Source organism: Pelodiscus sinensis, chromosome 5 (assembly GCF_049634645.1).
Source record: "Pelodiscus sinensis isolate JC-2024 chromosome 5, ASM4963464v1, whole genome shotgun sequence".
Taxonomy (NCBI): Eukaryota; Metazoa; Chordata; order Testudines; family Trionychidae; genus Pelodiscus; species Pelodiscus sinensis.
The window spans coordinates 121,823,995-121,838,207 of NC_134715.1; the positions used below are offsets into that span (position 1 = coordinate 121,823,995).

Consider the following 14,213-nt stretch of genomic DNA (forward strand, 5'->3'; position numbering starts at 1 on the left):
ACAATTGGACTCCTAGTACCTGACTTCACAAGGGAAGAGGTTAAGAAAAAAAAGTTCCTATGTTTTTAAAAAACTCTTGATACATTTGTAAGACAGTGTTTGTCTCAAATATGTTCGTTATACAGAATACAACATACCGTGGGGTGTGGTGTAAAGATTTTATTAGCACTTGTTTTGTGATAAAACTTTTATACCACATCACACCATCATATGTTCCCTGTATATGCGCGCACACACACACATACATATGTACCAATGCTATGTCTCTATATGCATATTAATTTTTATAAAACTCCATTTTATGCTATCCATATTTTTGTTAAAAATGCATGTTCTTATTCCTCCATCTCTTTCATTAAACACACACACACAGGCCATTTTTTCTCCTTCCAATATCTTTAATTAGCTTATTTTCCCACTGCTTGAAAATGACATCACACTTTTATTTGTAAATGTCTGATAAAGCTTTCACCTTAAAAGGGCTGGCTGTACAAAGATTGTCGATACAAAGTTTAAAGACGTCACACACAAAAATGACATTTAAGGCATGTTCAGTTTGCCACACAAATAAAATAGCAAGGATGTTCAATATTAAGCCTGACTTTTCTCTTTGATCCTCAAGTTTTGTGCTTTTAAAAGTGAGGCTAACTTTCTATGCCATAGACTGGTGTGTATGTATATATATATATATCAAGCTCCTGAATTCAAAGTAGGGTCAGTGGCAGGCAACTCCACCGTTCTTTTAAAATGTTCTCTATTTATTTAATAAAGGTCAGGCCACATTCTGTGTGTCTGGTTTAAAAAAAAAAAGGATTCACATCTGGGTGACTCAGAGCAGACTCTTGCTGAACTTTATAGACATAGGAATGCTTTGTGTTTCCTGTAAGGCACAATACAACCCTGCATATGAATGGCCCATGGCAGCGTGGAACAGAGTGGGCCCCATCAAGAGCTCAGACATATTGCCTCATGGAGGCAAAACACTGTCTAAAGGGTGAAGTTCAGTTCACCCATGTGCAGAGAGCCAACACTTAAAGTCCACTCAAGCCCTATTTTCATGGTTTAAGCTGGGCTTACTAGGTCTTGTGCTGGCCTTCTGCATGAGGGAGACTTTCACTCACACCTTTAGAAGAGGGAGACAGAGGAAGGATAGGGGATGGTGGTAGCATGCATTCACTTCCCATGCTGAAGTGAGGGGTGGATCATAGCTATGTTCCCCCTCACCACATCTGAAGGAGCTCACATTGCTAGCTGCACCGGTCTCACACAGCCTCATCCCAAGAAAAGCGCAGCTTTGGCCAACATTTTCAAAAGTGACTAGTGGTTTGGGATGCCTCCATTTTTTGTTATCCAACCTGAGTGCCTTTAAAGAAGGCTGATGTTTAGAGGGCGGGGAGCTAAGCACTTTGTGAAAATCAGCACCCTTAAGTAGTCTCAAGCTGGACATACAAAGTCAGTAGGGGAGGTCTCAAAATCTTTGCCAGCGACCACAACTGATCTTGGCTTCTGCACCATCAATAATTTGATGTCAGAGGTGAACTATCTGGGACCTCCTTAATTTTTTTTTTAAACCTATAACCCCTCTCCTCACAACTAGTATTTGGAAGACTGGAGCTTTGAAGGGCACTTGGTGAAGGTCTATTTCCAAGATGGAAAAGATAATCCCTCCATTTGGACCAACTGGCAACTTTTTGAAGTTTTTCGATCCATTAAAGATGATGAAGCACCAAAATGAAAAGGGGCAGAGAGGGGCAATGGAGAGAAGAACACTATTGAGGATGGGTCATGGATCTTTGAAAATATCCTGCCATTAGTTAGTTAAAAATAATCAGTCACTCCCTGGTAGAGTTACTGCTGCCATCTTGGCAATGCCATGGGGCAGTTTCGTGTGGTTCACTTAGGCTATGTCTACACTACGAGTATTCTCAGCAAACAATATGCTAATGAGGGACTCATTTGCATGATTCGCAATCTCATTTGCATGTTTTCTGCCGATTTGTTTGCTTGCTAGGGGTTTTTGCGCAAAAACACGCAGTGTGAACGTTTTCTTTTTGCGCAAAAATCCTTTTTTCCTTTTAAAATATTGTGATTAAAACTATTGCAGCATGTTGACAGGTAACAACACCCTGCATTCCCTGCCGACAGCACCCCAGCATGAAAAGTATTGGAAGAACTGTCTCTGAATTTTGTATTGTGCCTTCAACACTGCTCCAATGTGCCTTCATTTTTGGGCTGGTTATGGCAATAAAAATACCAACTATCTCATAGACTTGTATGAGAGGTAGACACAATAGATGGTGACATTTCTGCTACAGCCATTACAGCCTCTCACGGAAATACCAATTTCCTGATTTGTTATAAGCAGGGCTCAACAAATTATACAATCTACTCGCCCGTGGCATGCGCAGATCGCCGGACAGTGCGGCTGGCGAGCAGGGCTCGCCACAGTTCGGTGAGCCCTGGTTATAAGATAGCTGGTGTACACAGAAACCATGCACAGAAACTTTTCTATGTGTGGACGTCTCACCCAGTAACCTGCAGACATTAGCAACTCTTGGTTAAAGCAGTGCTTACAACATCCCACTTACGCACACAGATGCTCATGTGCGATGCTTGCTGAAACCAATGGCATTATGCACCAACATTCAAGAGCTGAAATTAGTGACTTTAACTTTATAGCCATATGGAATCCAAGCTTGTCTAGTTTCTCCTCTAACGGAGTGAAGGTTTGACTTGACAGACTGTCTACAGCAAGGGTGGGCAAAGGGGCCTCCGCAGGCTGGATCTGGCCCACCAAGCAGGTGGATCCGGTCTGTGGATGCCCTGCAGCTACCCCACTCCCAGGCCATCAGGGCTTGGGGGCAGAAGGCGCACGCAAAGTGCCTCACTCCCTGCCCTGCAAGGGATGCACGACACAGAATGGACTGGTCCACTTTAAGCACTGTGCACTCCTTGCAGGGTGGGGGCAGGGAGGGCGCAAAGTCTTCTTTCGCCCTGCAAGGGGTGCGTTGTACTTAGAATGAACCACCAGCTGGTGGTCCACTCTCAGCACCACACGCCCCTTGCAGGGGTGGGGCAGGGAGCAAGAGATTTCCCTTGCTCCTCCCAGCACCAGGCCCTGATCAACCTGAGGGTGGGGGGAAGAGCACAAAGTCTCCTCCCACTGTCATGGGTGCAAGTGCTTAGAGGGAACCGCCAGCTGTTCAGAACAACTGGCAGTTTTCTCTAGATGCAGGCAAAGACTTCATACGCTCCACCACCCCCAGGCCAAACAGGGTCTGTGGGCGGGGAAGCCAGAAGTGTCCTGGCCCTGCCCCTTCCACATTAGGCCCAGCCCCTTCCAGGGTGGCCCAGGGCCACTTCAAAAATTAGTGAAGTAGCCCCTGGTCTAAAATTATTGTCCGCCCCTGGTCTACAGTGTGCACAAAACAAGGGGCATAAAAATCTGCAGTCATTCCACTACCATTGCAGCCAATAGGAATGCAACACAGGGAACAAATGCACAATACACCCTTGCTGTGTTATTACAAAGCTTGTGGTAAAATTCACACCAATGCAGAGGACCCTCAAAAGGCCCTCAACAATGCTTCCAGGCTCCAGCTAGTCAGATGCTGAGTTCTCTGGCCCTGACCAGCAAAGCATATAAAACGGGGCTGATTATTAAGTATCTGACTATTCCCCATCTACCTCAATAGGACTGCTGGTGAGTCTGACTGGACTGATGCTTAAGCCAATGGAAAAATCCCCATTAACTTCAGTACATTGGGTCCTATATCTATAAAGTTACGTTCTTTGGTGGTTCAAGGCCAGAGTACTTGGCCTCTGGCAGGACTGAACCATACATTTAAAAAGAGGGCTTAAAAAGTACAGAGGGCGAAGGCTTATTCAGGCTCCCTTTGCTGTGGTGAATTTCATCACTACTGAATGTTTAATGCTCTACAACTGCTGTTTGGAATCAAATAATTTGTGCCCCGACTTACAATTTTTTCCCCTCCCCCAAACACTCAAAGATAGAAGTCTATTTGATGGACTCAAATACTTAGGAACAGTCCACTTTAAACATTTTAAAGGCATTATTAGGTATATCACAGGTCTCCAGTTCACTTCTTGTAATGTTAACCAAAAAAAATTAAACCAATTTTTTCAATAAACAGTGAAACACGTTTTCTTGAGGTCTGAGATCTTTGTTTTTCAATAAACAGTGAAACACGTTTTCTTGAGGTCTGAGATCTTTGTTAATGGGGACCGGATAACATAAGATGTAGAGGCAGTGATCAATCCACAGCAAAACTTTCCAAACAGATTATAAAACCAGCACAAAAGAGCAGTTTCTATTGAAGATGATGGCACCTGCTGTGCCAGAGATGCTTCTAGAACAATTTACACATGGCTATTGTAAAAATGCATACAAACATATAACTTTCAATTTGGTTAAATAAAGTACTGTTATATGCTACATTGCTAATATTTGGAGCATGGCACCTATGAGAACCTGGGAAAAACCACAATTCATCTTTATTTTCTTTGATCAAAAATACGTATAGAAATGCCTGTTTCAAGGAAAATATCATACATTTTTTCTTGTTTAACAAAATAAATTAAATATACATGACTTCTGTTTAAACTCTATATAGAATTACAAAGGCTTTATATTTGTGATTGAATTCATTTCTAGTCCATATAGGTATTTAATACGGTCTTCCTTTCTTTCTTCCGTCCTTCCTCTCATGAAATTGAAATGAGATTATTTGAATCAACTGCAAAACATTATTTGGAAAGAAAAAACACACACAACCTTGGGTGCATATTTAGCAAATTCATTCTTCCATTAACAGCTATTTTTCGCTTTCTTTTTTTTCCACTTGCTCATTTTATTTTTATTGACACAATTAATCCAGTAGCTTGTCACTGTAAGTCATGAACATGTGATTGAAAATCACAGCTAGCGGCATCAGAGAAGGGCAGAACGTTTTGTTTTCTTGACCTTCAGCAGTTCAGTTATTATTATTATTATTAATTATTATTTCTTAAATATAAATATAAAGTTGCATTGTACAATTTCCTTCCTTCCTTCTTCCTGGCAGTGGCACTAAGTCATAGCATTGGGGTGAGTGGAACATTTTTAAAGACTTCGAGCAATGCCCCCTTGGGGAAAACACAATACGCTTGATTTGCAGAAATGGAACCAGCCAGCTAAGTTATCACCAACTGTCAGGCAAAATTACTGCTGGCGAGATGCAGTTGAAGTTTCATGTCGTAAATAGAAATGTGTTTTCCAGAAACCCTTCTGTTCTTTTTTTTTTCTTTTGGAATTGGGCAACTGAATGTTTCAACTGATTACAGTTTCCTGGTGCTTAGGCATTACACCTCAGGTACTTTCTAGCTTCAGCCACTACGTACATTCCCAAAGGTAAGAAGTGTGATGGACCTTGCACCAAAACAGGTGGCATGTGGCAGAGGCAGGAACAGAGGAAAGGCAGAGTCAACTGCAATAGCATCATGGTTTCCTTTTCTTCTCCCTCTTTTTGGCAGTGCAACAGAATAGGTGGTGCTGGTTGTCACAGATTCCTGCCTTATCTGTTGCCATCTTGATTTATACATGCAGACAAGTTTCCGTTGTTTTAGATGGCCACCTTTGTGCTGACATTGGGAATTCCTTCATTATTTCTCTTCTACAACCTAATGGTAATAACAACAAAATCACCTCTCTCTTTCTCTCCCTACTCTGTCCACTTTGCCTTTTGCTGGCAGTGCTAGCTGACTCGAAGCAGTCTGTTCTGAGGTACCGTGAGGAAAAAAGCACCAATAAGCTACTGTCTATGGCTGCCCTTTAACACTGATAATGAATGTGCTGATGCTGGTGAACTTTGCCTTCCACATGTGAGTGCGTGTGAGTGTGGATGTCTGTGTAAATCTTTGGGTACATTTTCGATGCCACAGCTGGAGCCAATGCCGGCGCTTGGGATAGCAAGTGCTGCTGGTGGGCTACGTATTCCTCATAGTTTATGGAGGAGATGCAGTCTTTGTCAGGACCCTGGGAGACACAGATCCTGTCTCTGGCCTGTGGTCTGTGCACGGGGGCTGCGGCTGGGGGTGAGCAGGGCTTCTTTTTGGTCTGGCAGAGCCACAGGAGGATCGTCCCAAAGATGAAGACAGCTCCAGCGGGGATACCAATGATTACCGGCCACGGCAGGCTGCTAGCCGAGGAAGGGGCCACAGGGGCACTCGGTGGCTTGGGATCTGGACATCAGGTTTGCATGAAACAGAGAGAGAGAGAGAGAGAGAGAGAATTACAAGAGGGAAAGGGAGAAATCGAAAGAGTTAATTAAAACCAGGAGAAAAGGATTCAAAACAGATGTCAGGCTAGGGCTGGCTTTTGTATACTCTGTCTGACAACCCCAGCCATGCCAAATGCAAGTGGAATACACAGCCAACATCATAATGTTTTGCTGCTGGTTCTCTTTTGAAAAGCACTGAAAGGATAAACAAATCAATTTCTTTTGTTTAAGGTGGCAGGGAACCTAAAAAGGTTCTTTTTCAATAATTTATTATTCTTTATTTCCCCACCTCTAGTGGCCTCATCAGAGCCAGTTCAACAGCTGGTGTCTCAGCGCCAGCGTTCAGGGAGGGAGCTGACTTCCCTGCCCAGACTGGAGGATGAAATGCAGACCATGTCAGCTGCCCAGCAATTGGACCTGCATGCTCTGGTTACGCAGAACAGAGTCCTGTCTCTATTTGCCTTTGCCAGATATGTCTGCTCATTAAGGATTTATGCAATCTTATATATCCCTCCCTAATAGCAACTGATCTTCCTATAGTTAATTCACACTCAGCCATGGAACACAGCTCACTGTGGAACCTTGCAGGAGTGGTCTCCTGTGTAGGCAGGACAGCAGGTTTGGGACAGAGAGAGACAGGTTAAATAGCATCCCTCCTGTAGCACCTCCTGGTGTTCTGTAGGGCTGCTGATGGGGGAGGGGGAGAGGGAGAAACAACTGTGTTGGAGCCTGGCGATTCAACCAGAGTCCTGGGCCCTTTAAATTGCTGCTGGAGCCCCATCTGGTGCACTTTGGGCAGGGCTGAGGTCTGCCTGGGGGAACCTAGCCCCAGCCCTCCTCCTTCCGGAGCACTGAGCTATTCCCCACATCTCCACACTACCTTGCCCAGGGGCCTGGTGAATTTCTCAGCCCCACTGGTGATCTGCTGACACAAGTGAGGACTCGGTGGCATTTCCAGGCACTGCAGAACTGAGTGGCTGTGCTTGCTCAGGATAAGCCAGGGTTGGGAGGCCCTGCCTCAGGTAAGTCAGAAGAAGCCACGTCTGAAATGATTCTTTGCTTAGACATTGACCCTATTGGCTCAAGCCCTGATTCGCGGTATTTGCACAGTGCCCCATGAGCAGGATCAGCCCTAGTGACAGGGGCTCACATTTTGGTCTTCACCACAACAGCTCACTGCACGCAGCACTTTCCATTCAATTTTACAGCACTGTCAGGACAGAGAATTTAAATGCAGAGAGTCAAGGAATGAAGATGATTGTCCCTCTTACAAACCTCTAGTTTCCTATATTCCTGAACCGGCTGTTCAATTCAATCCCTAGTGAGCCACCAGAATGACAATGTTCAGCTCCATGCTCCCAGTTTTCGGGGTTTAGGTTCCAGCTCACTTCGTGTAATAGCAGACTTCTTATAATGTGCATCCAGGGCTCAGGCTACGTCTAGACTGCAGGCTTCTTTCGGAAGAAGCTTTTCTTCCAAAAAAACCTTCTTCCACATTGTCAATGCGCATCAAAAAAGCGATCTGCTTTTTTGAAAGATAGCATCCATTCAGTTTGGATGGTATCTCGCATTTAAGCGGTCATTACTATGGATGGAGTGTCCACCACTTTCCTCGTTCCTCTTCTTTCGAAAGAACTCCCTCTTCCCTGTCCACACACCCCTTTTTCCAAAAGAGCTCTTTCAAAAAAAAAAAACTTCTCTCGTAGAAAGAGGTTTACCAATGTCGGAAAAAACCCTCTGTTCTTTCGATTTTTTTCGAAAGCATGCAATTGCAGTGTGGATGTTAAGGGAAGTTTTTTTTTTCAAAAAAAACTCTGTAGTGTAGATGTAGCCTCAGTTAGCCGAGCTGTGGGAAGCACAACTTCAAATTACCTAACTTAAGCACACGCCTATGTCCAGGGCTCGACAAACTGCGGCGAGAGCTACTTGCCAGCCCTGCACTGCGCATGCTCCAGACCGGCACTGTGCATGCACGCAGCACCAGTGAATGGGGCACACGGCACAACCGGCTGAAATCTACTCGCCACAGGTGAGTAGAAACAGTGGTTTGTCGAGCCCTGCCTATGTCCATTCCTATTCAGAAAAGCACTTAAGCATGCACCGAAACATAAATTTGTGCTTAATCCCATTGTCTTCAATAAAATTTACACACGTGTAAGTGCTTTGCTGAATCAGGTTGACTTACATACTTTCTGAAAACTGAGCACCTTTACTAAATCAAGGTTCTCAGAGCCAGATTTTTAAAGGTATCTGGGCACCTAAGGATGCAGATAAGTCCTTAGTGGGGGGTTTCAAAAAGCACAGAGGTATCTAACTCCCACCGGGACTTGGTTGCCTATGGACTTTAGAAAATTCCACTACAGGGTTATCTGCAGCTTAGGTACGGAGGTAACTTTTAAAAAATTGGACCTCAGGTTTCAGATCTCTGATAACGGGATGAGGTGGCGGCATATAAAATCCTGAAATGATGCATATAAGATAATTTGTGCCTTCTCAGTCATATTCTTGTACTCTTCTGTGCAATATTTCCAAACGTGTAGAACTTTCTTTCCAAGCCAAAATTCTTCGAAGATGTCACTGAATTTTTTTCCTTCATTGAAATCCAGGACCGGTGTTAGTTAGAAACAGAGCATGCATAGCTTGTTTTGTTGTAAGTTATTACAGTGCAAAAAACACACACCAGAAAAACAACTTTTTTTAATGCCCACATTAACACCACTTCTTTTCCTCTCCTCTCGCCGAATTGGCTCTGCAGGGCAGAGGGGAGGAAAAGTAAGGCAGCCGACTCTGGATTCACATGGGTAAGGAGGTGCCATCGTTATAAAATCCCTTCTCGGGGCAGCGCCACAATTTTAAGAGGGCAAAAGGGACAATGAAGTAATAATTAGACTGGGAGCCCCAGAATGTTCTGTACTGCAGGTCCCAGCCACGGAGCAGAGCACGGAGGCAAGCAGTCCTGAGTGCAGGACAACAGCTCCCAGGGGATCACCAAATAAGAAATTAACAAGCTGCTCATATTCTCTTTCACACCCATTTTCTGCTTTGGTGGTGATCCTTGCAGTTTTCATTCTTCTCTGTTTATGGGCTTGTTTCATTGTTTCCTTTTACCAAAAACCAATAAAAAAGCCAGGGGGTGAAAGTGGAAAGGGGGGGGGGGGGGGGGGAAGGGGGAGGAGAAGCATTTAGATCTCGTGAGCACCTGGGCTCACTTTGCAGGACGATGCACAGAAAGCCTCACGATACAACTTCCCTTCCCAGCCCTACTCCAGCACAAAAGCAGATTAGGCATTTTCAACCCAGTAATTTAGCCCAGCAGCCCACAAGGAGGCTCAGAGAAGAGAAGAGATCGGTTGAGATGTGCCATGGGCAACAGAAAAACCAGCATCATCCAGCCACTCACCGAAGCCCTCCAGATCCCGAGCTGTGTAAATCAGCGCAGCTCCACTGAGGTCAATGGAGCCCAGCTGATTTATACCGACCGAGGCTCTGCATCAGCGATTACCATGATGCCGCTATGCAGAACATGCGTGTCAAGAACAGTTTAGAAAGAAAGTTCCAGCCACCCGACACTCACCAGGCAATACCGTGAGGAAAGCGCTGCGGAAGCTGTATCCCATCGTGTTTGCCCCTAGGCAGATGTACATCCCGGCGTCCTCCTCTTTGGCTCGAGTTATCATCAGTTTGTTTAAATAGGAGCCATCGGGACGGGACCAGACCTCCCCGGTGGGAAGCACAACAAACTTCTGCCCCCCGACATCAATGGTGGAGTTGTACTTGTTCTCTGTGCCGTATTCCACCCGTTTCAGCCACTGGATGACCGGTTTGACATCACTGCGGACCTTGCACTGGAATGACGTGGTCCCACCATAGTCCACAGTCGTGTTCACGGGGTGCGTTCCCGTGAGAATGGGTTTGGACCGAGTCCTCTCTATAAATAAATACACATGACTGGTAAAGAACTGAGCTCATCAATCTTATCTGTGATAGTTTAAATACAGATGCTACAAACCTCTTGGTCAGTGCTAAGGAATCAGCCCCCATCTCCATTCTGATCCTATCATCCCAGCTACCTACTGAACCCACGGCAGCAGTATTCAGCCACTCAAGCCCCACTAACGTTACAGGGAGTCGAATAGGTCAGCTCCAGAACTAACTAGTTTCCTTTCTACCATCTCTTGATGGTAACACAAGTCCAGTTTATAAAGCTGCATTTCCTGGGCTGCATGCAAAGGGATAGACCTTGCAGGTGTGCAACAGTAAAAGTGGGGAGAGGCACGACCCCGAGCAGCCTTCCCCCCACTTTGCATCATGCAGACAAGATCCTGAACCAGTTGAAGTCCCCAGACTCACTGACAGGGGCGGAGGGAGGCCCTTTAAATAGCCGCTGGAGCGCTGTATGGTGCGCTCCAGACAGTGCTGAGGGTCCAGAGGAGGTTGGCCACTGTAGCTGAATGGCCACAGAGGTTGCATGTCGTTAAGGGGCTGCGGCAGCTGCTGTCCTGCTTGCATGCTGAGCATGGATTGCCCCCCCCTCAGGTGCAGCTCTCTCACGGGGGCGTAGTGCAGTTCTGTAGCACCCCGGCAAAGGCCTGTGCCTTCATGCTGCACTTGGGCCCTTATGGGAGAGGGAGGGTTGGGGGGCACAGCACATGCAGTGTTATTCTGTGGATCTGGAATAGGGGCAAGTAAGTGTCCTGGGCCAGGGCAAGCCGCAGGGACACTTTCCTGCCACTGGAACAAAATACCAGGAACCCTTCTGGATGGTGTAAGCCAGGGTGGCACCGAAACTGACTTATGGCAAAAGTCCAATCCCATTACTGGCCCAGACCACCACCATGCTAGTTCTCTGCCCTGGTGGCAGGTGTACGTAATCTTAGGATGTTTCTGTGGGGCAGTCCTGCGCGTCCCCTGCCGGATCTGGAGGGCAGCGTGCGTTTTAGCCACGGGCATCTATGGTGAGTCCACAGGAAAGTCACAAATCCCGACTGTTGATAGCCCTGTGTGGGTACAACAAGTGGAGGCAAAGGACCATTCCCTCTCCTTGCACAGGGCAATCCTTGTTTCTCCAGAAGCCCCTTAGCCTTGCCGAACAGGATGGGACAAGGCCACTCCCCAATTCCACTTTCTGCACTATCCTGCTACCGGTGGGGAGCGCAGGCTAGATCCTGTTGGATGCAGCCAGTCAGAGACATGCTTCCTGCAGTGCACAGGGAGGAGTTTCCACTGGGGCTGGCAGAATGCTGTGGGAGCCTGATGCCAATGGGAAAGACCAACTTTCCTGGCTCTCTCACCAAGTTTTAAGCCCGTAGGCATTAGGGGTAGGAAAGACCTCCTAAGTCAAGTAGTCCACTGCCTCCTCCATTCACTCTTATTTTGTCTAGTCTAATCATAAATGTCCTAAGCACTGAGAAGTCACCAATATGCAGGCTATAGTCTGAGGATCTTGCTTCCTAGCCAGCAGGGAAGCCTGCACTTCCCTCTGATCATCTCACTTCAGGGGCTCTCCCAGATTTCCCTGCTGGCCATTGAAGCAAGATACCATGATAGGAAATCAAACCTAAGGGTCCCTAAGGGCCTTCAGAGTAGCTCACCAGACCTGCCTACCATTATTTATTATTACTAGAACTCAGAGGCCTCAGGCAGGCACTGTAAAATTTGATAAAAATTAAGATAAATGGGGACTACTCTCTGAAACAGCTGGTTATGTAAAGATACAGTTCCCAGCATCACCGGACAGGCGTTGAGGTAAGAGGAAAGAACAATGTTCTATACTTCAGGAAGACAGGATAGGCTGTATAGGGGGCTATCAGCACCGAAACACCAAAGCTCAGGGTATGTGGACAAGTATGGCTGAAATACTGAATCGTTTCAAAAGACTGTACATGAGGAACACACCAGCAGGGAGCGAAGCTGGAGAGATCTAGACTCAGATAAGCAGGTGACTGAGGGGAGAAAAGAAATTTGAGGGAGGAAATTTAATAAAACCTGACACACGCCATGGCACATTATTAAAATAGGAAGAAGCCTGTGAAAACACTTTGATACACATATCGCTTTGGTCCTGTGGTCGCTGGTTTTTTTTGTTCCTAGCCAGAAAAGGCTAAAGAAAATAAAGGTTAAAATAAAGGTACATCTTTAGGTTGATAAAAATTAAGATAAATGGGGTCTACTCTCTGAAACAGAAAATGGTTTGTTCCTGGTGTTTTCTGGTTTTGATGAAGTGAAAATGCCACAACTGACATTAAGATGGGACTTGATTCATTTCCCTGTCTCTGCTCCTGGTTTTAGTGTAAACACATGTTTTTACTGTCTTCACACAGCTGCATTTTTATCGATACCAGATGTCCAGCAGGTTTGTGCATTCAGAGTACCACAGAATTCCCCACATGTGCTTTTAATTCTTGTTATTCTACAGAAAGGGAGCTATCAGAAAGTAGATCACTGCCTTTCACACCAGGATGAACTTGATCATGCTATTGTACACATACTAACACACAAACAACATGCTTGTCTTGTGTTGCTTTGGGGTCTTCTATGCCCCTGCGCCTGGCTAATTAAAGACATTTGATCTTCCCTCTCACAGCTTATCTTCTCTTTCTTGAGATTGCAGCATCATAATCATTTCCATGGCAACATTCTACACTATCATACACACAGCATTTAAAGGAATAAAAGCTTTCCCTTGCTTAGTTTGAATAGCTTCTCCAGTATAATTAGCGTCAAAAATAAGAAGGGAGGGAGGAAATTAGAGCCACAGAATGTTCTGTATGGTTAAATACAGAGGACCACAGTCTAGTTCATCCCACTGACAATCCCCTATGGCATGTGCCCTAAGGACCAGATTTATAGAGGTGTTTAAGTGCTAAAGATATAGATAGATGCCTAGTGAGATTTTCTAAGTACATAGGCACCTGAGGGCATGTCTCCACTATAGGCTAAATGGGTGGGGCAGTGAGTGGATCAGATTTATCTAACACTGATGCAATTAAGAGACCATCAATTGCTCTCCCGTTGTCTTCATTACTCCACCTCAATGAGAAGCACAAGGAAAATCGATCGGAGAGCATCTCCAATCAACACACGGTTACCAAGACACCATGATAACTAGATCTAAGTTATGTCAACTTCAGCTACATTATTCACATAGCTATGGTTGCGTAACTTAGATTGCTCTTCTGTGGTAGGGTAGAGATCAGGCCTAACTCCCAATGGGTACTTGAATTCAGTGCCTCAGAATAAGGGAGTTAGGCACCTAGACACTTAAATCACAGTAGGCACGGACTTTTTTAGCAGCCATATCACCTCGTGAACACACATACCAGGAGTTATCACGGCCTCTAGATGCTACTTTTTCCCCCCTCGTGCCTCCCTGCTGCTCTGGGAGTTGTTCTCCCCAGACATATTAACCTTATTATTTCCTGGCCCTGCTTCTGACTTCTCCAGAATAGACTCTGATGAACTGTTTCTCTGTCTTTGCAGAAATTTGCAACACCTCTCAGTTTAGTATAATGTGTGAATTCAGTGTCTGGCATTGCACACGGCTCTTGGTACAATGTTCTATTTATTCAAGTCAACCCCTGGTAAAAGCGCCTCCTTCATAACCCACTCAGCCCAGGGGCAGCACTTACGGATCACTTCAACTTTATATGTCGCATTGATTTCGCCAACTTTGTTAAACACTCGGCAAGTGTATTTCCCACTATCCTCAGGCTTTAGGTTCTTCAAGTTCAATGTCCACTTCTTCTTCTTGTTTTCCCCAATCTCCTGAGGAGTGAGGGGCTTATTGTCCTTCAGCCAGGTGATATCTGGTCTAGGGTTGCCACTGGCAACACATTTCAGGCGGACTGAGCTTCCGACAGGCCGTGCAATCACCCTCCGTCTCATTTTGGCAGGTTGTGTGAATCTGGGCCGGGCTGCAAAGGACACAAAGTGTTG

At 45.5% G+C, this 14,213-nt stretch overlaps 1 protein-coding gene across 4 annotated transcripts in view; it reads right to left on the reverse strand.

Annotated features, from left to right (window-relative positions):
- Positions 1–377: 377 nt before the first annotated feature.
- The window catches only part of FGFRL1 (fibroblast growth factor receptor like 1), a 272,445-nt gene continuing 258,609 nt past the window's right edge, over positions 378–14,213 (reverse strand). For all 4 annotated transcript variants that reach the window (XM_075930931.1, XM_075930932.1, XM_014574652.3 and 1 more), the window contains exons 5-7: positions 13,907–14,191; positions 9,853–10,206; positions 378–6,240 (exon numbers count right to left, since the gene is read on the reverse strand). In XM_075930931.1, coding sequence (XP_075787046.1) covers positions 5,831–6,240; positions 9,853–10,206; positions 13,907–14,191 — 1,049 coding nt within the window. In that variant the 3' untranslated portion in view covers positions 378–5,830. The remainder of the gene's footprint in view (positions 6,241–9,852; positions 10,207–13,906; positions 14,192–14,213) is intronic.